Source organism: Phascolarctos cinereus, unplaced genomic scaffold (assembly GCF_003287225.1).
Source record: "Phascolarctos cinereus isolate Bilbo 61053 unplaced genomic scaffold, phaCin_HiC Scaffold_5;HRSCAF=322, whole genome shotgun sequence".
NCBI lineage: Eukaryota > Metazoa > Chordata > Mammalia > Diprotodontia > Phascolarctidae > Phascolarctos > Phascolarctos cinereus.
Genome location: NW_027555958.1, coordinates 402,704,483 through 402,730,538, shown reverse-complemented (window position 1 = coordinate 402,730,538; position 26,056 = coordinate 402,704,483). Strand labels below are relative to the sequence as shown.

Below are 26,056 nucleotides of genomic sequence, written 5' to 3'. Positions count from 1 at the left end.
GTGATGTCTTGACTTGTGAGTGAATTGGATTTAAGTGAGGCAGAGTTGCTAAAGCGATCAGCCTCACTCTCTTTTCCAGAGTCATTGAAGTCCAGTGGCCAGGACAACTGGCAATGGTCCAGAATGCAGCGGATGACCATGACTTCTTTGGTGTCTGACACCAAGGTCTAAGAGCTCCATAGCATTTGCTTCAGCTGCCTTCACGGCCATTGAAACAAATTGTTCTCACCCACCCATTCCACCCTGGAAAGTCCTCAGATGCTCAGGCGAGACCTCCCCCTAACTCACTGACAGGCTTGAGGCCTGTCAATTGCCCTCAACCTAGTTTAGCCCATTTGCTGAGATGGGGGGTGGCTATTGCACATGCTACAGCTTCTTGGAGCCACAGTGAGACCACTCTACAGATAGATCTGAAGAGTATGATCATTTATATAAGATGGTTGACATTATAATCTAATAGAACTCAGGAAATCCTGGGTAAGTCAACTGGTTCACCCTCTTCATGCCACATCTGTACCGAACAAGCCCACTCTCCCCAGACCGAAGTGAGATAGGGCAGAATGTACCCTTGAGGAGATGGAGAGAAAATGTTTGTGCTCTTCTTCCTGATAATAGCTTGCAAGTAAACTTTCTGTAAAAGTAAATTGATGTTAATTGGTTAAATGGATCTGATGTGCTAGTGACTGGCACCTAACATAGAGGAGAACACAGCAGGTCAGGCGGCTGAGCCAATAGCATTGGAGAAACCTCCAAGCCTCTCAGGGCACCCCTTGGATCCTGAAGGGAAGATGTAGCCAGCCTGGTTCTGAGAGAGTGACCCCAGATTGTACTTGCTACAAAAGCACGACACTCTCTGAAGACCTAGTTCTAGTCCTAACTGCCACTTATTGGCTTTCAGGCCTCGAGGAAAATGCTTTTCCTCTTTCATTTACGTTTTTGGTTTTGTTTTTTTTAATGCAATTGGGGTTAAGTGACTTGCCCAGGGTCACACAGCTAGTAAGTGTCAAGTTTGAGGCTGGCTTTGAACTCAGGTCCTCCTGACTTCAGGGCCAGTGTTCTATCCACTGCACCACCTTGCTGCCCCCTCACTTATGGTTTTATCTGTAAAATGAAGACAATATTTGCCCTTACTACATCACTTGACTCTCATGAGGTTCAAATAAGATAATGAAGATGAAAAGTGTTTCATAACCACAAAGTGTTAGTAAATATAAACTTATAGAAAATCACTGGGTTTTTAATTATTTCATAGTCAATTTTAGCCAAGAAATTATCATTTTTACATGAAATCAAATGCAAATGAAATCAATGCAACTAGAATAAAACAAGAAGAGACTGGGGGAAAATTTTGCATCAAATTAAAGGTCTGCTATTCAAGATACAAAGAGAATAAATATAAATTTGTAAGACCAAGATAAATGGTCAAAGGACATGAACAAACAATTCCCCAAAGAACTGCCAACTTAATAGTCATGTGAGAGATTGCTCCAATTATTACTAACAAAAGAAAAACAAATCAGAATAATTGTCAGGTTTCACTTCACACCCAGCAAATTGGTACACGTGACCAAAAAGATGGGAATAATCAATATTGGAGGAACTATGGAAAGGCAGGCACACAAATATACTTGTGATGGAGCTGAGAATTGCTCCATCCATTCAGGAAAGCAATTTAGAATTATACTTTAAAAGCAACTAAAACGTCTACATCCTTTAACTCAGAAGTCTCACTGCTGGACATACTTTTCAAGGATGTAAAAAAAAAAAAAGAAAGAAAGAAAGATCTCATATACACTAGAATATACATAGCAAAACATTTTTTGATAGCAAAACTAGAAGTAAAGTAGATGCCTATCAATGCGGGGAGTGCCTACATAAATTGTGATGCATGAATGAAGAATTCAAAAAAGCATGGAAAGGCTGCTATGAACTGACGCAGTGAACTATGCAAGCCCAGGAAGTCACTATACACGACGACTACAATGGGGTAAAAGAAAAAGCCAGAGCACTGTGTAACAGTAATGACCAAACTTTGCCCAAATAAGAGATGACAAGGTTCACCTCCTTTCCTTCTTTGCAGAGGTGGGAAGACTACGGGTGTGGAATACTGCACATGTATTGGTCAACATGCTGATTAATTTTCCTTAATTATTTTTTCTCCTCTCTTTATAAAATTCTGTTAGAAGGGATGACTTGCTGGGTAGGGGAAACGGGAGAAATACATTTGGAAACAAAAGTAATATAAAAAAAATTAATGAATATAATTTTCTATTACTAATTTTATTTAAATGAAGACAGGAGATGGTAAGATTTCTCCTTTTGTGCCCCTTCCTCCTTTTTGAGATCGCCTCTGGACATTCCATTGTTTGCTAGAGATACAGTACAGTCAAATTTAAATAACCAAAAAGACAGGATTTAAATAGATACTTTGATGAATCTGTGACCTCACCAAGGGAGACACTTCTTCCAATAGTGCAGAATGCTACTCACCTATGCCCAATCACCTGATACTATGCTATCCCACATTCTTCCACAAATCCTGCACACAGTGACTATGACAGTTGGGTGGAACAATGCATAGATCACTGGGTCTGGAATCAGGAGAATCTAAATTCACTTCCCTTCACTGCAGGACCCTAAGCAAAGTCATTTAACCTGTCTGCCTCAGTTTCCTCAATTGTAATATAGGAATAATAATAGCACCTACCTCGTAGGGTTGTTGTGAGGCTCAAATTATGTAACATCTACAAAGCACTTAACAGTGCCTGGCAAGCGGCAGGCACTTAATAACTGCTTGTTCCCTTCCCCTTGCAGCCCTCTGTTAGGAATCTCCACTGCTGCATATGGCTACCAATAGAACACGCAGACATTCCTCAGTTACCCTCACTCCCCACTAAATGACTAACCCACTTCATTTTTTTGCTGATACATCTCTGATCCTCTCTCCCAATTTTTCAGTGGGCATACATTGCATCCTACTTATGTCCATCATGTGCCTTACAATTAAGGAAGTAGAGTTCAGGCCTGCATGAAGGTATGTGAGTGGGAAATGAGATGCTGAATTTGAAAGAAGACTGGTAGTCACTTGCTTATAAAATGAGCTCTACTCATTTTGAGGAGACCTCCTCCCACCAAAGAAGTTTACTAGTCATTTAAAATCTTACAGTGTAACTGGACTACATGTATTTCTCTTAGACTCAGCACGCCACCTTCTGTCCCCATTCATACAAACATGCCTCAAAGATATTCCACCTCCCATTTCTTCTTTCAAAGCTCAGCTATGATGCCACTAATTCCATGAAGCCTGCTGTTTCAACTCTAGTCGAAAGTGTTCTTTCTCTCCTCAAATGTTCCCAAAGCACTCTGCATCTCTGCTTTGTCCACAGCACACTCTACACTTTGTATAATACTTATCTGGGGAGACATGAAGCTACCCCCACGGCCACTTTAAATTCCTCGAGAGCAGGAATGGTGGGTGTTGGCACCTAAGCACCTAGCCTAAGGCTTTGTACATACAGGCTATGTAGTATCCCTACTAGACTAGATCTGTGTTTCACAGAATGAGTTGGAAGGAACCTTCGTGACCAACTAGTCCAATCTATACATGAAGGAATCCCCACTATAACATTCTCCCAAAGTAGCCAGCTGGTATCTGTTCAAAGACCTCCAGGAAGGAAGAACCACCACACCAGACCAGCAGGCAGATGCACCAGCAGACTACTGCAGTAAGTCCAGACATGAGGTGATGAGGGCCTGCATCAGTGGTGAAAGTGTCAGAGGACGGAAGGGGGTGTACCTTTGCAAAGATGTTGCAGATGGTGAAAATGTTGAAATCAATAGGTGTAAGTAATGTTTCGGCCATGGGAGATGAATGAGGACTTGAGGAGCAGACTTAGGTTTCAAGTCTGAAGAACTGGGAGGACAGTGTTGCTCTCTACAGTAGAGGAAAAGAAGAGAATTAAGGGGTTGTGGGGGAAGGATCCAGCAAGAGATCAAGGAATGGTCAGATAGCAAAATCAAAAGAAAGTGGTGTCCTAAAAACCTAAAGAGCAGAGTATCAAGAAGAGGATAATCAGTAGTGTCAAAGGCTGCAGAGGGGTCAAGGAGAATGAAGATTGAGAAAAGACCATCGCATTTGGCAACTAAAATCATTAGTAACTTTGGAAGCGCAGTTTTGGTGAAATGAGGTCTGAAGCCAGATCATAAAGAATTAAGAGAGTGAGAGGCACCAACTGTAGCCTGCCTTCCCAAGAAATTTAGCCACAAGAGGAAGAGGAGATAGAGGGCAGTGGAGATGGAAGATCAAGTGAGGATTTTTTTCAGGACAGGGCTGATATGGACATGTTTCATAGAAGCATGCTGGGCTCATGCCACATCAAAAACATCTGCTAGAAGATTTTTGAAGGAACCATAGTCTACAACATAAAGAACAATGGACGGGGAGTGAGGAAACCAGAATTCTAGCCCTGGCTCTGCCACTACCTGTGATCTTAGACAAGTCACTGCCCCACATCTGATTTTTATTAACCAAAATAGCAAAATTCATACTGGAAACATAGACATTGTAGCAGAACAGATAGTATTAATATCAAAGGGTAACCCTTCTGAGAAGCACAGTGCTAGGTATCTAATAGAATACCACCTGAGATGGTAGAAATGCCTTTTTTTTAAACTATTTTTGGAGTTCAATTAACTCCACAGGAACTTGTTTAAATCTGAACTAATAAAGGAAATGTAACAGGAACAGCAGGAAAGCCTCAAGACAGGATCAATTTTATGACAATTTTCTGCAAGTTACAAGATAATACTAAAAATTCAAAGGAAAACTTGATTAGAATATTTACATATTTTATTAAATCTTTACAATCAGCAATTATAATCAAATACACAATTATATATACAAGGATTATATACATTTCTGCCCAGACTTACATCACAGTACACAGTTTTCCTTAGAAATATCGTATACATTTATCACCAAACAGTAAAATCCAACAGTAGTGTTACAGCACCTGTTAGTACAGACATCTTTTTTTCATAAATTACATTTATAAGAAAATATACGGCTGTAAATTGGGCTTTTAAAAATGTCTTTTATAAAATCTGAACATACAATATTTCATTCACAGAATGTTTTATTTTTCTATGTTCTGACTGAAGCCTTGTGCATAAAACAAACTATTGGAATATTTACTAGGTTTCTTATCCATCCCCACCCCCAAATCATGAACAACATTTGACTAATGCTGAGCTTTCTGCTAAGTTGGACACTGGGTTTGGCAAGAGAACAAATGTTAACTTTATAGTAAAAGTTACAAAATGATAAATAAAAGTAGATAATAAATATCTTTAAGAGAATAAGAACTGACTTAAGTCTGAGTGTGATTTTAAAACTCTCTAATTTTAACTGATCCAATATTGTAAGGAAAATGTTACAATGCCTGGTTCTGATACAAGACCTATATTGAATTGGGAGCCTATAAAATGTGTACCCAACAAATCCGCCCCCCCACTCAACCACATCTGATAAATTATAATTCTCTTATACTTGGAAGCTTCAAAGAAAAAGTACTAAAGACTGATGCTAATGGTTCGTAGAATACTTATGAGCAGGCTAAGACTCTAGTTGTTTTCTTTCTATTAGGTAAACATTAGCTTTTTAAACATGATAATACCTGAATTAAATCATCCCCTTTTGTTTCCTTCATGTCTAACTTTAATTTTCAGATTAAAATCCTTGATTCCAGGTTTGTAAACAGAGTGCAAATTCCTTCTGGTCAAACTACTTTTATGGCTCTGGTGATCACTTCAGCTCAATCTGTAGGCAGTCAACATTTAACTGAGGTAGACCAGATGTTTCTAAGTTCGGGATTTTTTTCTAAAGTCTCCCAAATCTATAGGAAACAATTAATATATACGAGTATGTCCAAAAAAAAAACCTTACTTGATACTGTCAGGGTTTCTTCTTAATGAAATAAAAGACTATTCAGTGGCAGTATGATAAACTGTTTAAGACCCTAATGCCGGTAAATTATAGGCAAAGACACAACTGGGCTATATGAAGTGAACATTACTTATTATCCTAAGGATAAATTTAAAGACTGTAATTGTTTCAAGTAGTTGGCCTAATCTGTCAAGGTGTTTATTCGTTTTTAAATGCTTCAAATACCCAAACAAGTGAACAAGTTCCTTCCAGACCTTAAATAAAAGAAAGAGGTCCCCCTACTGGCCAAAGGGAGGGAGGTGTGGCAGCAAGCTGGCTCTTCACCGGTGATTGGCCTCAAGATCCTCTGCTGTTAGATTGTTGGTGAAAAATAATTTACTTTGTGTTTATAATTCAGAAAGTTTAGATTCAGGAAGTAACAGCTCTAAGTTACAAAAATGAAAGCAATGCATATAAGGCTCCCATAATCAAAGTTTGGAAGACCATCTGCTCTTCCTCACCAAGCCCCAGCCCCTTAAATCACCAAGGCAAGTCAAGTATTATTAAAGCTTCAGCTATTTTGGCAGTTTTGTAATCAAGATTGACAAAGCACTTTAGCCACCCTCCTTTATTCTGTAGTATGAAGCTTTATCTTCAAATACCAAATTTCACATGCAGAAAGACTTTAAAAAAAAAGTCTATTTTGGAGTAAGACTTAATTAAGGGCCAATGAAGATGTTATTTGCTACCAATTTCTTTCTAAAGTGAATTCTCATTAGATTTAATTTACTCCTGCCTCATTTAACTAGAATTTTTTAAAAACAATTACTTCCCCCCTTACAAAAGAATACACCATTTATCTGGGATCTAAGTCACACTGTACATGAATACACATAACTACAAATGCCATACAGCTATTCTGATTAACAGCTGCATATACCGTTAAAAGTTCACCAGTACCACAAAACTGTACATAAAGGAAAAGCCATTTTGCCAAATGATAAAAGGCAGGTGGGGGTGGGCAGGTAAGGGGTAGGGAAAGAGATTTGTCTTACAAACTTTTAGACTGATTCATAAATGTTTGGAAAGGATTACAAAATGAAGCCATGATTTACTGCTAAACAAGATGTCTACAGAAATCAAAAGTTAATTAACCAAACACTTAAAACTTGTTAAATGTGGTCAGTATTAGATTGCCACAAAATAAAAGTTTTCTCATAAAGCTACCCATTAGTTGCTATTGTGTGAGTTTCTTCATAGATGACCACAGACAAATTTTCTGGTACCCATTCAAGAGAATACTTATGAAAAACATGATTCAACAGAAAACGTGAATAGCCCTAACTGCAACTTTAGAAAGAGAAGTCCTCAAAGTAAAAATACCAGTTATCCCTGGATTTATATATCACCACCATAGTTTTATCATGGCTCTAATAAGCTGGACAAACGGAACAAAATGTATTCAGTTGTTGGTGATACTGGCCTTATGGCTCAAATTGCATACTAAAAGTGTGATATATTATAAGGCTGATGATGTTTAGAGGTAACATCTTCAAGAGAAATGAACTGAAAAAAGACTTGTGGTCTAGTCTACAACAGAGAACAACACTAAGTTCTAGTGTTACTGAGTAGTTATAGCTTTAAAAGCTTTTACCATGACAGGACCAAACGGAAGTCTGTATTGCAAAATTGTTGGATTTTTTTTTGGCCCTGTTTTCCAAGAGTACTAAGCGACCATTTTCCACAACACATCACAATGACCTTTTCGCCTGGTCCCACTGATCGGCTTCCATGCAGAAAAATTCACTGAGAAAGCACATTAGCTTCACCTTTGGTTTGTATAAAAAGGGCAATGTCAAGAAGAAAAACCCAAATCACCTTGTTCATTTGCCAATGAAAGAAACAAATGGAAATAATGAGCAAAAATGTTCTTAATATAAACATATTTGCTTTGTAATAAACTGTACCAATTACAGTGGTGTTTGTAAGGCAGCACAATCTTGAATGCTCACAGCACTTACCTGCCTGTGTCTTCAAAAGGCAACCCAACTTCACCTCCCAAAGCTCTAGTGCCAGGAGGCAATAAGGGCTACGCATTCATGCTTCTCCCTTTCAGCAGCCCCGATGCCCAGGAATGCCCACTATTTATTCCAAAATTAGAGCTATGCTATCACTGCGTTGCAATGCTGCCATGTTTGGAGGGGAAAACAGCTAGCTCCCATTTCTTTCTAATGGGAAAAAGTTTTAAACAAGGCCAATCCTAACATAGCATGCACTGGATTTCTAGGATTTTTAAATACTCCAGTCAGAACCTGGTTGCTCATCACCGTATTTAACAACTCCCACATGAGAGCCTTCCTAGGCATTAGGGTCTACTTTAACCAAAGTTCACCTTTTTTCCCTTTTTAAATACCCACCAGGAGATTATTCTGTGAGTCATAGTTCATCCTTTTCCATCATTTCAAATGCTTCTATATCTTCATTCCAGTCTGCTAATATGGATTCCATAGGCTGGACTTTATTATCCCAGCTAACATTAGGGCTAGACTCCTCCTCAGTTTCTGATTGTTCTTGAGGCTGGTTATCTAATGCTGTACATTCACTGTCATGGATTGTAGTCTCATGGTTTTCAGTGGGACAGGAATCTTCTTTGGAAGACAAAATGCCTGCACTGTCCACATCAGCAGGAGATACTGATTCTGGTGGAGAACCTGGAGAACTTTCTGCCACAGACTCCTGTCTGACTGAACTAAGGTCCCGAGAACCTGACGTAGTCTTTTCAGATTTCTGATTCTCAGAGTCATTTTCAGAAGACTTTTGTTCCATGTTTTCTACTTCTAGATCTTTAAAAGAATGAAAAACAAGCTTCATGAGACTTAAAAGGAAGCACAAAGTAATAATACGACCTTATATATAATTAATTTTTCCTGTGTTAAAATTTTAAAAAGTCAAATGGTCTGAGAACTGACTCAAGTTAATTCTGTTAAAACTGCATTAACAATATAATCATTTAAATATTCAATATGATTTTCTAACCAAGCTCACACCAAAAAATGCACTACTGATAAAAATGAAAGAGAGAACTATCCAATGGATTAAAAAGGTTGCTTATGTTGATATTTATCAGTAAAAAAGAAAACAATAAAAAGCTTTTGTAAAAATATTCTCAACACTCTACCCTGTTTACCCCTCCATAAAAAAGTAAACTTTATCAAACACCCCAAATAAGAAAAGAGCTAAACTGATACGAAAACCTTGAATACAAGAAAACAGCCATATTTATGATACTTTTGTAAGATAATGTAATGTTTTCTTTTTAGCTAAAATTTCCATTGTAATCCAGGTATAATGCAATAATATTTAGGAGATAAGTATTGCTGAAGGGTCTTCTTACATTCAAGAAAGGAAAGCAAACAACTTGTCATTACTTAGGTGGTAATAATGATAGTATCAATAATAATAATAATAATAAATAGTAGTTAATATTTATATAGCACTTACTATGTGCCAGGCACTGTGCTAAGTGCTTTACAATTATTATTTCATTTGATCCTCACAATAACCCTGGAAGGCAAGTGCTATTATTCTAAAATTGAATTCCATCTTAAATCTATAAATGATAATATTCATTCTCAAATCCACACGGTAGTCTGAAAATGAGATTACACGTCTAATAATGCCCAACAAAGTGAAAACTTAATAAAGGACATGAAGACATTTTGAGTGCTATAAGAAAATGGTTAAAAAGCACTGAAATTCCATCTTGTGGTGACAGAAAAAGCAATATATTATTGTGCGCAATGCTATGAGTGAGGAAATAAATAATTAACAAATGCTTAATTAGAGAAAACATAAGAAAGAACCAATGGGCTCTTCCTTGGGACTTCAGGAACATAAGAATTTATGCCTCCTGATAATAAAAATTCAGAGAATGAGGTATTAGGAAAAGATGCAACAGTATACCACATGCAAATATTTTCCTGTTACTTTCAAAATACAGGGTAGAAACATACCAGTGACCAATTCAAAACTGAACTGATAATTATGCTACCTATTTAAAATTAGCATAGTAATGCTGAATAATTTAGTCTTAAACTACTAAAACAGTTCAAAATTTATAATGCATTTTAAGTTTAGAAAGCATTTTTCCTCACCAAAACTCTGTGTATTACCATCCCCATTTTTGAGGTGAGGAAACTGAGGCTGACAGGTTAAATGATCTGCCCAATGGCACACAGCCCATGCTGGAGAACGAACGTGAACCTAGATCTCCTTACTCTACTTCAACCAACAAACCCACTGCCCGTTACAGCAGTATACTATCATTTATGCGGGTCTGAGGGAGCCCAAAAGTAACGTTTTCAAACAGGCTCCACCTGTAGTGGAGGAACAAATGAATGACAACTATTACAAGGAACACCTTAGTTTAGTAACAGACTGTTAGAGCAGAAAGGGGCCTTACAGATAAATCAAAGGACAGTGTTACCCCCAAAATTAAAGTTATTTTTAATTACTGTCAGCCATACTACTTAATCAAAGCACTGTCTTGTGGTGTTATTTTTGTTTTGTTACTACATTGATAAATATTGAGTTATAATTATAATATAACCTGTTGCTGATTCCATACATATATATGGTTCTCAGAAGGAAAGTAAAAATACTAAAATAAAGATTTTTCAAGAACAAGGGATCCCTTATTACAGATAAGACTTAAAAAGCTATTTTGCTACATGGGAGAACACTGCTTATGAGCTCTTTTTTCCTGTTAATAAATAGATGTGCCCACATCCATCCTGAGAATATGAACACGCTATCAATAACAAGGACTGACTGCCAACCTTTCCCAAATCTGAAAACCAGCACCACCTTTTAAAAAAATCTAACAAACTGCAAAACTTTTTTTTAAAAAAGAGTATAATCAAAATATTGGCATTTGTACAGAAATGGTAAATAAAACAACATATTCATTAGTGACTTATATATGAACAGAGATTGGTGACAATATCTATTATATGTATTATTTCATCTAAAAGGATATGTTGGATCAGTAAAGCACTGTTCCTGAACAAGGACATGAAAATAACTGAATTACGTATAGCCAGAGGTTACTATGGCACTTTTAACAACAGCATTCAACTTGCATACATGAACTTGAGGACTATTCATTCAAGATACTTACTGCTATCAAAAATGTAGTTTGGAATCATTTTACCTTTAAATATTGTTGCTGAAATTCCAAGGGCAGCAGAAAAGGGCAAGGGAGGGGGAAAAAGAAAATGCATTAACTAGTCAAAAGCAAGAATTAATTCACCTGTGTCTGATGTGAATGAATAAATGTAGGAATGAATGAATGAATGAATAGGGATGAATCCAAGATTTAGAACAAGTGACCCAAGAAGAAATAAGCTCAGAAAATCACTTTGTCCTGTTCTCACTCACAGTAAATATTAACTCTTGGAAAAAATCACAATTGAAAAATAATTTAAGACCATAACAGAAGGGCAGCTAGGTGGCACAAAGGATAGAGCACCGGCCCTGAAATCAGGAGGACCTGAGTTCAAATCTGGCCTCAGACCAAACACTTGACACTTACTAGCTGTGTAACCCTGGGCAAGTCACTTAACCCCAACTGCCTTTAAAAAAAAAAAAAGACCATAACAGAAATAAATTTCTGACTAGGCCATGGACAGATCAGCATAGAGAACCTACTTTAAGAAGGTCTCACCTGAAAAACTACTCAATTTAAAACCTTCATTGGGATCTCTAACCAAGCACTCTGGGATAAGGGAATAATCACAGACGTAGATATTTACAATTCTTCTTGACAGGCTAGAGTGAAGAGCAATAATCCCATGCGGCCTTCTGTTGATTCAGTAGTTCCTTATATTCTGAGGGCTACTGTAAAGAATATCACAGGGGTAGCTAGGTGGCGCAGTGGATAGAGCACCGGCCCTGGAGTGAGGAGGACCTGAGTTCAAATCTGGTCTCAGACACATAACACTTACTAGCTATGTGACCCTAGGCAAGTCACTTAACCCCAACTGCCTCACTTAAAAAAAAAAAAGAATATCACAACAAATGCCCTACCCACTTTTCCTGGTTCTCTTCTTTGGGTATGGAAATGGGCAAATGGTGCAGATGACATCAAATGATACTAATATTTTGAATTTACAAATTACTTTTATTTTCAGTGCTTTCAGATTCCTAAAAACTACTTTAGTCTAAAATAAAGAGCTAAACATATGTTCAGTGGCATTAAAGTGTGCTTTGTTTTGGATTTCAGATATAAATTATATGTAGTTGCAGCCTCTTTCCTAAGAGCTTATTGCAAAGCACAGCTGTCAACAGGGTGAGTGTTATATTTCTATTATGAGACCCTCAGATAGCTAGTTCATGAAATGGAGTTTTGAGAAGGAACTATTATCATACTGACTCTTCAAAATTTTCATCTTGCTAGCAGAAAATCAAATCATAAAAGAAGACTGAAAGAAGCAGACTCAGTGAAACTGAACAAGGAGTATTCAAATGACTCTAATCCCCTGTATTTGCATCACAGCATCCCTTCTATGAGCATACATATCCAAACACCTTGATTAACATAAAGTATTGATAAAATAAAAATAAAAATTTGGGAAAACTAAAAGGCAAAAAAAATCTTATTTCAGCTCATTCCAAGCACCAAGATATAAATATAATACTTAAAAAGTTTTAAAGTTTTATTCTATAAAGAAATTCTGCAACTTACTTTGTAATCAGAGCTAGTGTTGACCTGCATAATAAACTAATGATTTTGCCCTTACCTCGATCTTTTGCTTTATCAGAGAGAAGCACTTCTACCTCCTCATATTCCTTGATTGCATCCAATATAATATTTCCTTCTTTGTTGAATAAGAACAGCATGGGGATTGTAATGTCATCTGTATTCTTTCCATCACCAGCCATCTGGAAAAGAGGGGCAGTATCGCTACTGCTCCCCTCATTGTCATCTACCCAATGACAAATACAACAATCTTAAAAACACTTTCCCATAAGTATACATACCCACCATGACTTTTTGTCCTTTTATCTTGTATACACACCTGAATTGAGCTGTTATGTCATAAATCATCACAAACTGCTGGCTTAAAAGTGTCTGAAAGGGCACCAAGGTTCACTGATTTTTTATTTATTTTTCTAGTTTCCACTTTCATAAAAGACAGAATAAAATGAATTTGCTCCCCTCTACCCAATGATCAAAAGACTGACAGATTGATCACCATTTTAGAGGGGGGAAAAGATGGAAAAATCCAATGACTAATTTTCACATTTCTAGTAGTTGTCCTTCAAAGTCATTTACATATTATCTTCCTCATGTTCCAACACCCTTGGATAACAGAAATACTATACAAGAACAGTTTTCATTTCTTCTCTAATTCCCTGTAGCAACCAGTACAGGATTCTCTAGAACAGGTCCGAAATAAAATAACTGATGAACCTTAAAATGTTTTAGCATTAACAAGTGCTATGCTCAATATAAAAAGGAGAACTTTACATTTATTAAGTTTTAAAGTTTTTCTAGGTAGTGAAAGCAATACTGGTATAAATGTTTGATATTTTAGTCACAATTAAGCAATTTCATTTACACTGAATGTGTAAAGCCGACTTTCTGATGAAAATGATGGGGGAAAAAAAAGCTGATGAAAATTATCTCAATGGGGAATAAACAACAGAAAAAAGCATCAGACTAGGAGTCAAGAAGCCCACGTTCGAAAGCCAGCTCAGCCACTTTATTTGCATGCCCTTGAAGTCAGTTAAGTTCTTTGGGCCTCCCTCATCTTCAAAGTGAGGAGGCTGCACTAGAAGATCTTAAGAGCCTTTCTTGTTTTCAGAGTCTATGGCTACGGAGAAAGAAGGTGGAACAAGTTACTACATGAAATTTCTAGGGACTACTTAGCAAACTAATTCGTTTTTTCCCCTTGAAATGAAGTCCTCAAATTCTATTCTGAAAAAATGTCTGTTTATCCTGACTATGGATTTTTTAAGTGAAGAAATAGACTTAAATATTCTGTACTTTATGCAGTTTTATTTAAGTTGAGGATATACAAGAATGGCAATATTAGCAAGAAAGCAAATGCTCTGGTAAAAATCAGCTCATTAAGAACTGAGGGCTATGACTGCTGAACCAATGAAAGGGCTCTCTGAAGGACAACAGCAAACAAGAGCAATGCCATGCGACTAGAGAAGAAATGCAAGAGATTGCACTTTAAAAAAAAATGAAGAGAACGGAGTTTGCAGAGTTGGCCAACTCTAGGCCAGTGAACCTGCCTCTGTCTCCTACACTAAAAGGGCCACACTGATCCCAGGAACCATCAGTTTTATCTGAAATAGGTCATGGAGGTTAATTCCTTTCCTAACAGCGTCATTGGGCTGGTAGATCAGGGGACATATCAGACAGAGTTGGAGTTTATGTCAAATTTAGCAAACCACATGACTAAATATTTCCTGTTGTTCTTGCAAACAGGACAGAAAGCTAGAGGCATAGGCAGGTATATCTGGAAGTGGCAGAATGGCCTAAATCAAAGAGTAGTCAATTATCATCCATTCTCAACCTAGAAGGAAGTCTTTAGTGGAGTCCCTCCGGATTTGTCTTTGATCCTGTGCTGTGAACATTTTTCATCAATAATCTAGATACATGTGTAGATGGTATGCTCGTCAAATTTGCAGGTGACTGGAAAGGGCAGTTAACATGTTGGGTGGCAGCAAGCAAAGGCTCAATCATCGCTTCCTGGATTTGTTTTAGAATGGATTCACGTGCACCTGACTGCTGTTCAAAGAAGCCACCCAATTAGATCCAATACAAACTGAGGTTATCTAATATGCCCAGGCTCACAACGCCACATGGCAATCCTTTTGCTCTTCTGTGACTCGCTGTCTCACATTCCCGAAAACAGCTGCTTGTGTCCCCTACTTCCCTCCTACAGCCCCTTTCCCCTCCCTCTCTGCACACATGGAGATACAAGCTCTGTGGCTTTCCCCCCCTCTCCTCCCCTAGCTTAGATTTCAAAATCCATCTACATCACCCTGTCTTCCCATTCCTCTGACACAATCTGTAATGTCCTTGCCAAAGACAACTCTTCCCTTCTACACGTGATCCCATCTCTCTCACCTCTCACAGAAGCCTGTTCCATCATTTTTCCACCCTTCAACTATCCAACCTCTTCTTAATGTCTAGGATCTTGCCTAGGAACATTCCTAGATTTCCTCCATTTTTAAAAACATTTCACCTGACCCTACTATCCCCTCAAACTTTTGTTCTATATCTCTCTTCCCTTTTTTAGAAAACTTACAACCCAAACACTCAGCTGAAAACTGCTTTCTTCCTGTTCACAGAACTTCAATAGCTCCCTCCTCTAAGTCTTTACAAGAGCCTTACAAAATCCTTCATAGTCTGGCACTAGCCTACATCTCCAGGCTTAATTCACACTACTATGCATTCTATGTTCCAGTTCCATTGGCTATCTTGCTGTGCCCAGAGTGCAGCATCCCCCTGCCTTCCTCCATACCTTTGGTAGGGCTGTCCTTCAGGCCTGAAATACTCTCCCTCTTGACCTCCACCTCTTAGACTTCTTAGATTACAAGGCTCAGCTCAAAGTACACTTCCCGCAGGAAACCTTCCCTGATCTAGAGCTATGGTAGCTAACAAAATAAACTCTGAATGGACTCATTGAAATCAATGTGCTACATAACCTCCTTTCCATCTATAACAGTGCTTAAGAATGTTGAAGGTACCTGGACTTAAAAATATCCTACTGCTGAAATGTTCAAAGATGTGCACTTCTCTCAGTAGTCATTGCCTCCTTATTAAAGATACAGTTGAGATACTTGCTTATAGCAACTACCAAGAGCAATCCCACTGGCAAATCAACTTATTAAAAAAAGGGTAAATTTAATTTACAGGCAGGAAACTTGGTTAAGGTCCCTAAGAAATTTTTTTTTAAGTCTTTAAAATTACTTGCTTGACTATCTGGCCAATTAACAAGAGGGAAAATTGCTTACCGATAACAATGCCACCAATTGCTCCAGCTTTTTGGATGTTCCGAGCCTTTTCAGCAAACATGCACTGGCCTCTTTGCATCAAAGCAATTTTCCCCATCACTACCTCAGGGTTAGTAATCTCTGAACAGCCATTGTATGGTTTACTGCTCGCAACAAATCCTCTTGTCTATTTGAAATATATAACGAGTGATTAAAAATATGGTTAGAACACATAATTCTGATTCTCCAAATACTCAAGAGTAATCATTAAATACAATATTTAAGGCTTCAAGAAAAGAAGGATTTAACAAGAACTCATTTCAACTGCATACACGATATCACATTTGTACACTTTAAGCTAATTTTCGGACTACATTATGTCACAAGACCCAACTCGAAAATATCTGGCTGTTTTCAGGGTACTTATCATTCCCACGGTTGTGCTGGTAAGATCACTGCTGAAAAACTACCATCAATTCAGTAACTAATACATCACTTTGCACAGTCTTAACTGTTCAAAAAATATTTGTTGGGTTTAATTCTGATTTCAAATAGGATCTTGACAAAATAGTTTATCCAGAAGAAGACAACCAGGATGACAAGGACTTTAATGTGATGAGGAAGAATATTTAACCGAGTTTAGGATACTTAGCTTTGAAGATGAAACTAAGTTGAGACATGATAACTCATCTTTAAATACTTGAAGGCTAGCATAAGGAAAAAAGAAATTTGTTCTTTGTTGCTCCAGTGAACAGAACTTCAGCAGAAGTTATAGAAAAGGAGACATCAGATTAATATAAGTTTAACGTGAGATTTTATAAACTGATATCAGTTTGGTAAAATTTACAAACATATTATATATTCTACCAAAAACACATCAATATGTTCAAGAGAAGATGGGCTTTAAGAAATTTCCAACTCAATTCCCAAATTCCCAACTAGTTTTTAAGAAAACCAAAGTGAAATTCTAGCTCAACTAGAAATTTTTTTTAAAAATCTTATAAAATCACAGAATATTAGAGTTACACTCTTAGGAATTCATCAAATTTTGAATTTTAGGAGTTCATCTAATTCAATTCCTTATTTTCAAAAAGAAAAATCTAAAGAACAGATAGATAGCTACTGATTAGCCCAGTTAAAAGTAAAACCTGGCCCTTGGGTGCTCTTTCCATGGTATTATCTTTCATAGTTTTCCCTAAAACCTACTGAATGCATTGCCTCAAATATAGAGATGATATAGATGAAAGTCAAATGGTATTCTATTACCTATAGCCTACCGAAATTCAAGATGATTTTATACTATGGATTCACTATGAATTCAAAAGACAACATAATCATATGAACAGCTTTTTTTTAATAGCTAGCCTTTATAGAGCACTTGACTTCTTTTTGCCAAATCCATTTTTCCTTAAACTTTAGTATGACTCTTGCTGATTTTCACTACCCTCTCCAACCTTGCCCCCAAATTCTTCCACGTATTAGTAGAGACATTATATGTCATACAGTCTATTTCCTACCTAATGCAGAAGTCCATTCTGTGGAATCAGTTCATTTGACATCTATTAAGTAACTTCTGTGTTACATCTATTAAGTAACAAGTCATACATGGCTTAGTTCTAGGTATATGCCAAAGACATATGATCTCTCCATCAGTGTGATGTGCAAAATAGGAACTTTTTCCACCGAAGCAGATTACTGGTGTAGTGAATAGCGTTTAGGGCTGAGAGTCAAGATACTTTGGGTTCAAATACAACTCACTCACTAGGAGGTATGAAACCATGACCTAGTTACTCAATCTCTATATCCCTCAGGCAACTTATTTATTAGAGTTACTTGAGAAAGTATAGACATTAAGTAACTTGCTCAGCATCACACTGCTATTAAGTGTCAGAAGTGGGACCTGAATCCAGGTCTTTTCAATTCTAAGCCCAGGATGCTCTCAACTATGCAAAGCATGTAACAACTTTAACAAATAGTCTTCAAACCTCTGTTTAAATAGCTGAGAGGCAACATGGTACAGAAGAAAAGGTACAGGATTTGGAGACAAAGGACCTTATTTCAAATCCCAGAGCAGGCTTTTGCTACCTGCATGTGAGTTTAGGCAAACTGCTTAACCTCCCTAGGCTTCAATTTCCCTCAACTTTCAGAAGAGATGACTGAATAAAATGGCCTCCAGCTCTAAACCTAGTATCCTATGACCTACAACAGCAGTGAGCTCACTACTTGAACAGACTGTGTGATTTATTTCTTAACCTTCATACTGAAAAGATTTTGAAAAATATATAACAATATATAAATATAATATATAAAAGGATATGAAGATCCTTCACACAAAAAAAGATTTTGACAGGCTGAAATGATTGTCTTTAAGTCCTGAACTTAAGTTCAAAAAAAGTAACTGCACTGAAAGGTTATGATGTGGCTTAAGAGTACTTTATGTGAAAAAAGACCTTAGATTTATAGTTAACTGCATGCTCAATATAAGCCTAATATGATATACCTGCTAAAAAAGCAAATATAATCTTGAACTTCACGAGTAGAAGGGTGTTTTCATTGGTGAGATTAATATAATGTTATAAGGTGGGCTAGAAGGTCCCTAATGGCTACATTAGCCATGTTAGTCTGACTCCATTCTTTCCAGTGAGACCACATCTAGAGTCTTACATTTTTATTACAGATGCCACATTTTAAGAACACTGAAAAACCAGAATACATACAGAAGAAGATATCCAGAATAGTGAAGGAACTTCAAACCATGTCATGGGTAATGACTGAAGAAATTAAGGACAGAGTTAGCATAAAGAAAAGAAGTCCTGAGGCAGTTTAGGAGAGGGGGATGGAAGAAAGAACATAATAGCTATTTTTATGCATATTTTAAAGCTATCCCATGTGAAAAAGTTCTTATTTGCTCCTTGCATAGTTCTAATACTAGAACTAACGGCAGAATTGAGGTTAATGCCTATTGAGCCAGGATTATGGTTTGCTACAAAGAGAAATTAACAATTAGCACATCAAGTGCATCTCAGTCACCTAAAGTAGATTTATCATGCCTTATTTCTTTTTCCCTTCACTGACTGTGAAAAAAGTAGGCATTGCCCAGAACAGGCACTCAAAATACCTGCTGAATGAATAAATGAATGAATGAATGAATGAATGAAGGCTGTTCAAAAAGGAATGGGAAGACTTGTTATATAGTAAGTTTCATATTAGTACAAGCACTCAAGAAGAACAGATAACTGTTTCAGAACCATGGTAAGAGATTGTATTATATGACCCCTAAGAATATTTGTCGATTAACTGATAAAGCTGTATATGCAATCAAAAAAGTTTCTTTAAAAAACAAAACAATAACCTTTAGACAATCATAATTGTATCAAACTTCCTGAACACTGCTATAACTTTATAGAAGATTAACTAAAACACCAAAATCCTACCAAAGCTAGGCATTTCATCCTTAGAATGAATATTAGGTACACTTTAACCCTCTTCCGTGGAGGCCAAAGACCCCCCCCCCAAAAAAAAGGAATTATATTCTATATATTTCATCCAAAAGAGCAGCAAAAGCCTGAAACAGAAGGGTTTCCAGCCAGGAGATGCAAAAAATTAACTTTTTAGGTAATTAGTGACAAAAATTACTCTGGTGATACTTAAATTTTTTTTTAAGTTTAGCATGCTGAAATTTAAATTTTTTTAGTATAGTACGCACAAATTTGGGCTTGTGAACATTTAGTATTTTGTGATAAATCAAAACTATATTTTTAGAGAAAAGACAACTTGATGGTATCTGAACAATCCAAAAGCATTAGATGCTCAAGAAGATACATACGGTATACACGTACCCCTGATTTGTGTTTAGACAGGTCCATCCCAAACTGTGCTGGCCCAGCAGTCAATACTACCCTGCCAAAAAATGGGTGGGAAACTATTTGAACAGCTCGAGGTGGTAACTGCTGTTCTTTCTGTTGCTGACTAGACAACTCAATCATCTCTTGCATGAATCGCAAACCATCTTCAGCATCAAGTGAACTTGCAGCCTAAAATGAAAATGAAATAGCTTTATACGGGAAATTAAATGACTTGACATGTTCTACAAAACATTTTCATTGAGTCTACTAGTCTTTGACACTTAACTCTATACTTCTTTCCACATACTCCAAACACATGTATAATCTCCCTAGTATTGAGAATAAAAATTATATTATATTATTATATATTATATTATACTTTCTAAAGTTTATCAGGCTGGCTACTTGCCAGTGGCCACCAACTGCCCAAAAGCACATAGAATTCACTTCTGAATCATTCTTTATTAGAGACTGAACATCTTGATTTTCATATTCTGCCTTCTCTTGTCTACTACTATACTGATTATCCCATTAGGAAGAACTATGAGCCATAGATGGAAATTTAGATGTGAAATAAAAATTTCCTAACATTAAGGCTATCCTAAAGAAAAATGGCCTGTCACGAGGAGGAAGGGAGATAAGAAAGTTCCTCCTCTCTAGTTCTTCAAACAAACGCTGAATGATCATTTGTCAGGGATGTTGTAGAGGGAAGGGAATATACTGTTCAGGTCCAAGTTGGATTAAATGGCCCCTAAATTACCTTCCAACCCAGATTCTATGACTGCATCTCTCTAAAAATGAACCCACTGTCTTCCCACATAATTCTTTTTTCCCAAGGCTGACTCTCACCAAAAAAAATTATATAAATGTATAGTTTACTCAAACTAAACATATTAATAATGTAAATAATTCAGTGGCTCACTTTAAAAAAAGTTCCTAAGGGCAGATAGTTATTCTCCAGTACAAAATATATAGCTTACTGTTAGTCATTTTGGCAACATATTACTAAAAAATACTTGAATTGGTGAAGACTACGATAATTTTACAAAATGCATGCAGTACTTAACAGGTCAATAGAAAAATTCACAGAGAATTTAATATTTCTGAAAATGCCCAGTTTAGTCATATTTTGTATACTGAATAAAACAAACAAACAAACAAAACCCCAACATACGTTAAAAATGAATCACATAAAAAAAGCCACAGAACTCTGGGCCCCATTTTCCTTAACTTTCAAATGAAGAGTCTAAACCAAACAATTCAAATGCCAAATTGAAACTTTCAGGATATCAAACAGCTTAATTATTTTATTTAATGCTAATAAGATACAAAAAAAGGTGTTGAAAAAAGTCATCTCTAATTAACATAGCACAGTCTTACTTGAATTGCATGCTGGACCAATTGCACTCTTCCGTCTTTGAGATGAATCAAACTAACTCCCATCTTTTTTAAGATCTCCAAGTGCTCAGGGTTACTGGCCATGAAATCTCTGGCTCTCAGTGGGGGTTTAGGTCCACTGCCAAAACTCTCTTCTCTGCTAAGAATAAAAATAAACCAGGATTATAATTACATATTAAAAATGATGAGATGTATCAATAGCTAAATTCCCAAGTATATTCTGGACCTTTAATATGCAGCACAACCTTTAAAGTGAATATATTCTTGTTAAAAGATTTCGTATATGCCTGAGTTGTTTCATCTAAGATTATCAGTATGACTGCTAGAAGGGATTGAATTAGTTGCCCAGGGTTTTTGTTTAGGGAATTTCGGTTTTCTTTTCCTTTTAATTAGTAATTAGTATTCTCAAGATTAAAACTGACAGGAATGGACATAAAAAGATGACTTTATCATCCTTAGCACTCAATAATTCTATTACAAAGGAATTTTTTTTTCTAAATCCATACATAGAATGCTTTTAAGGTCGATATGCATTTATCCAGTCCTACTTTGAATTATAACTACTGTACATTTCACTTCAAAATTGTGAACTCCTTAAAAGCAGAGACCTTGCCTTACTGAACTCTGAATCTCTCTCAGTTCTTAAAAAACAATCAATAAGCTTTTCTTGAATGAACTGGTGAACAGATTTGACAAAACTATCTTGCATAAAACAGTTATAGAAAGTACAGTCACATATTAATAGCTCAGCTATTAGTTTTTCATTAAAAAATGACAGCACTGACAAAAAAAAACCCTGATGTTGCATTCCATATGCCTACAATAGATAAAATTTTTATATTAGAAACAGAAATAGTTACCAGTTATAACTACATAACTGTATATTTCCCATCAAACCATTATCATTCTAGCCCTTTCTCTAGGTCCCCTACTAGACACGACCAGCTCTTTAACTATTCAAATTTCATATTAATGATTCAAATGAAAAACTATCCATCTTACACTCTGACAACACCTCTAGGACAGCTTTTATCCACCACATTTTTCAAGGGTTCACGAATGCTCTGGGCATACATTGGATCATTTGGGAAGAGAATCTGAGTATTTGGACATGTCCAGTCAAAGTTACTATCATCCAGTTCTGTATATTCTGTAGTCTGTAAGAAAAATACAGGTTAAGAAAAGAAATTAATCACTCCTTTAACATATCATGGAGCTAGGTAAATAAAACTTTGCCCAAGAAAGACAACACTCTTAAAAAAGTATTGCAAAACAATAAAATAAATAAATAAAATAAAACTTCTGCAGAAACTCAAGTACACAGACTATATATCTAAGTGAGAAAAGAAAATGCTACAGTCAAATTAAATAACCCCATTGGCAGATTTTTCTTTTTGGCTACAAGTATAAATGACAATAAAATATTTAATTCAGAAAGTAACTCACTGTGTTTTTCTTAGAGACTGTTTGATTTGTAGTAGAGAGCCAAAGAGGTAATAGATGAGCTTCTGTTGTAAAAATGTAATCTTCTATATCAAAAATAATATCTTCTTTATCAGCAAACAGTAGGTAAAGATATTTAAACATTTCCGCCAAGAAGAAAGAGTCCATTCTAAATATATTAAAAAAAAATTTTTTAAACCTCCAAATCTTAGTAGCCAATATAAAGTCACTTTTTATCCATATATAACCCAATTTTAAATTTCCAAAGGGATTCTTAAAAAGTTCTAATAATCCCAGCATGGCACCACCACCTTCTCAGCTCTAGTTTTGTTTTGAGACAAAAAACAGAATGAATCACAGTGCAACAAAGATGAGAAAAGAGGAACAGGACTGCTTCTCCTAGTCCTACTAAAGAGTTTAAGATGTTTATCACTAGACCACGCAATAACTATTGGTTAGTCACTTTACCTTCAGTCTTATAAAACATAAAACAGAGACAGATAATCTGACCTCTGCGGATTTCCTCACTGGATTATTCCTCTGCAAATAACACCACACATATATACACAAATACCAAAATATTCAAATCTTATTTCAAATGTTAAAAGAAAATGCTGGTTGATCAAAAATCACACAAGTGGCACGAAGTTACCGTAAAATTTCCTAGGGTAATAAGCTATTCCACAAATCATCTTGCCCCCTTTACACTGCGAAATAAGATCCCTGAGTTTATAGACCTGTTTCTAAAATAAAATAGCTCGAGTGAAAGCTTCTCCTGCGAGGGATCCATATGTATTTTGTGACCTTTATTTGGCTGCTTGATGGCTTTTTTGCGTGTTAATTTCTGGATTTTCAGTTGTGTTCTGGCTATTTGATCCTGTGACTCAAGTGCATTTTCATATATGCAGCACTACTGTAAAAGCAAACATCCTGAACTAAAGCTTTGACTCCACTCTGGCAACTCATTTACGCTCTCTGGGCCTCAGTTTTTCAATTTACTCTACCTCACAGAAATGCTGAGGTAAAACAAACCTCAAAGCACTATATGTTACCTATCATTACAATATATGATAATTACCACTTATGCTTTTTTGTTGTTAAAATGGTATTGTATCACAGGGTCTGACAGAACAAAACTCGTCAGTAATTTTTTTTTTGCTAACTAACAAAACAAAAGGGAGATGAAACTGCCACCTATAGCTAGGAATAAGGTGTTCAAACATAATGCTGTTTATCCTGCAATAAACTCATTACTTAGAAAAACTACCCAAATTGAGATTTCTAAACTATTTTGTTTCTAAATGCTAAAAGAACAGAACACACTCGTTTCTGATACTCGTATTGTAAGATTTGAACATTATTAAATTATTTCAAACAGTACAGAGCTGGTCTACAAAAAGTCAGCAAGAATAAATTAAGTTAGCACGTAAATTAGGGCTTATTTCCTGAAGCAAACTTTGTCAATCTGGTAAATTTATTTGAAATTTATTTGACCACTAATGCAAGTTTTTTAAGTTGTGTAAACATTAACTTGAAGAAAAGGGAATCCTAGGAGCATTTTACCTATCCTCATGACTTCCAGTACGAACATCCTTCATGGCAGCAAACCCACAAGGCACTCTAGCGTATTTATTTAAATTTTCAATAAGTGTTTTCCCTACTTCGAGGTAGTAAGGATCCCCTGTAGCCTATTAAGAAGAAAAAAATATTTGTATACACATATTATGTATAAAATGTGCCACAAAACCTATTAAATAGAATCTATTTCTAAAAATAATTTCTGAGTCCAGTTAAACACATAAAGTTCTTAAATAAGCACAAAATTGTTTTACTTTATGGTATGGATGCATGTACAGAACAGATGATGTCAACTACGGTATCTTCTAATAACCATGTGTTTAAAAGTTACTGTGACACATTTAACCAATGAGAGAGTCAGCATTTTGAAAATTCAACTGTCCCTTTCAAATGACACATAAGAGGAAATGAGGACATGGAGGGAAAAGAAAGAAAATTATCTTACTTTATATAAGAAGTAGGTACTTTCTGCAAATTCTGGCCTTAAGGGATGCTGAGCCCAGTGTACTCTGAAATCTGTAGTAAAAGCCTAAACAAAATTGAAAAATACATATCTGATAAAATTTAGATGTAAAAACCCACAATAAAAATAGCAAACAAACAGTTTTGGAACAGCTGATGATGCTACAGATGATATACAACATTCAGCTAAAAACATAAATACATTATGTATTAAGAGAAAATAAACATTTCCTTAAAAAAAAAACCTTGATCTTAACTGATTCAAATTTATAAGAACAAGATAAATGGTCAAAGACATGAACAGGCAGTTTTCAAAGAAAAAAAAATCCAATCAACAACCATACAAAAAAATGCTCTATATCACTAATTGGAAAAGTGTAAATTAAAGCAATTTTGAGGTTCCGCTTCACATGGATTAGAGTGGTAAAGACGACAATAGAGGAAAATGACAAACACCAGATGGGCTGTAGGAAAACAGGTCCATGAGCACACCATGGATGGAGCTGTGAATTGGCAGAGCCATTCTGGGAAGGAAATCAGAACTATGCCCAAACTAATCTGTACTATTAATCTATACATACTGTTCGACTACACTGCTTTCTACTGGGCCTACACCCCAAAGAAATAAAAAAGGACAAGGACTTATATGTATACAAAAATATTTACAGCAGCAATTTTGGTAATAGCTAGAAATTGGAAACTAAAGAGATATTCCTATCGGGAAATGACTAAATGAATTATGCTATATGAAGGTAATATTATTATGCCACAAGAATTTATGAAATGGACAGTTTCAGAGGACACCATGAAGACCTCTATGAAATGATGCAGAGTGAAAAGGATTTCCTTACCATTCCCCCACAAGACACTCCTCTCCTGACTCTGGGCATTTTCACTGGCTCTCGCCCATACCTAGAATTCTCTTCCTCCTCATCTTTACCTCCTAGCATCCTTCAAATCTCAGCTAAAGTCTCACCTTCTACAAAAAGTCTTTCCTAGTCCTTCTTAATCTTAGTGCCTTGCCTCTGAGATTATCTCCAACTATACTGTCTGTACAACCATGGTGTCTCTCCCATTAGACTGTGAGCCCCCTGAGAACAAGAATTTTGTTTTTTCCTTTTCTTAGCAGAGTGACTAGCACATAACAGGCACTTAATAAATGTCTGTTGATTAAGTGAACTAGATGACCAATTTACATAAACTTCAAGAGACTTTAAGAACTCAATAAAATGAGTCCAGAAGAAATAAGATGAAACATAGCACTCACCTCATGTCAGAGAGGTGATGAACTTAAAATGTAATGAGAGACACATTTTTCAAACACGGCCAGTGTAGGACTTTGTTTTGTCAGATAATCCACCCAATTTTTTTTAAAATGCTTAATGAAGGGTGG

The 26,056-nt window shown here is 36.2% G+C and overlaps 1 protein-coding gene across 4 annotated transcripts in view; it reads right to left on the bottom strand.

Annotated features, from left to right (window-relative positions):
• Positions 1–4,831: 4,831 nt before the first annotated feature.
• The window catches only part of EDEM3 (ER degradation enhancing alpha-mannosidase like protein 3), a 61,935-nt gene continuing 40,710 nt past the window's right edge, over positions 4,832–26,056 (bottom strand). For 2 of the 4 annotated variants that reach the window (XM_020984398.2, XM_078156452.1), the window contains 9 exons: positions 24,647–24,730; positions 24,187–24,311; positions 22,627–22,792; positions 22,183–22,337; positions 21,163–21,319; positions 19,777–19,971; positions 15,959–16,124; positions 12,724–12,909; positions 4,832–8,766 (listed from right to left, as the gene is read on the bottom strand). In XM_020984398.2, coding sequence (XP_020840057.1) covers positions 8,360–8,766; positions 12,724–12,909; positions 15,959–16,124; positions 19,777–19,971; positions 21,163–21,319; positions 22,183–22,337; positions 22,627–22,792; positions 24,187–24,311; positions 24,647–24,730 — 1,641 coding nt within the window. In that variant the 3' untranslated portion in view covers positions 4,832–8,359. Of the gene's footprint in view, positions 8,767–12,723; positions 12,910–13,067; positions 13,801–15,958; positions 16,125–19,776; positions 19,972–21,162; positions 21,320–22,182; positions 22,338–22,626; positions 22,793–24,186; positions 24,312–24,646; positions 24,731–26,056 lie in introns of those variants that run through there. The other 2 variants (XM_020984399.2, XM_078156453.1) reach the window with 2 other exon arrangements.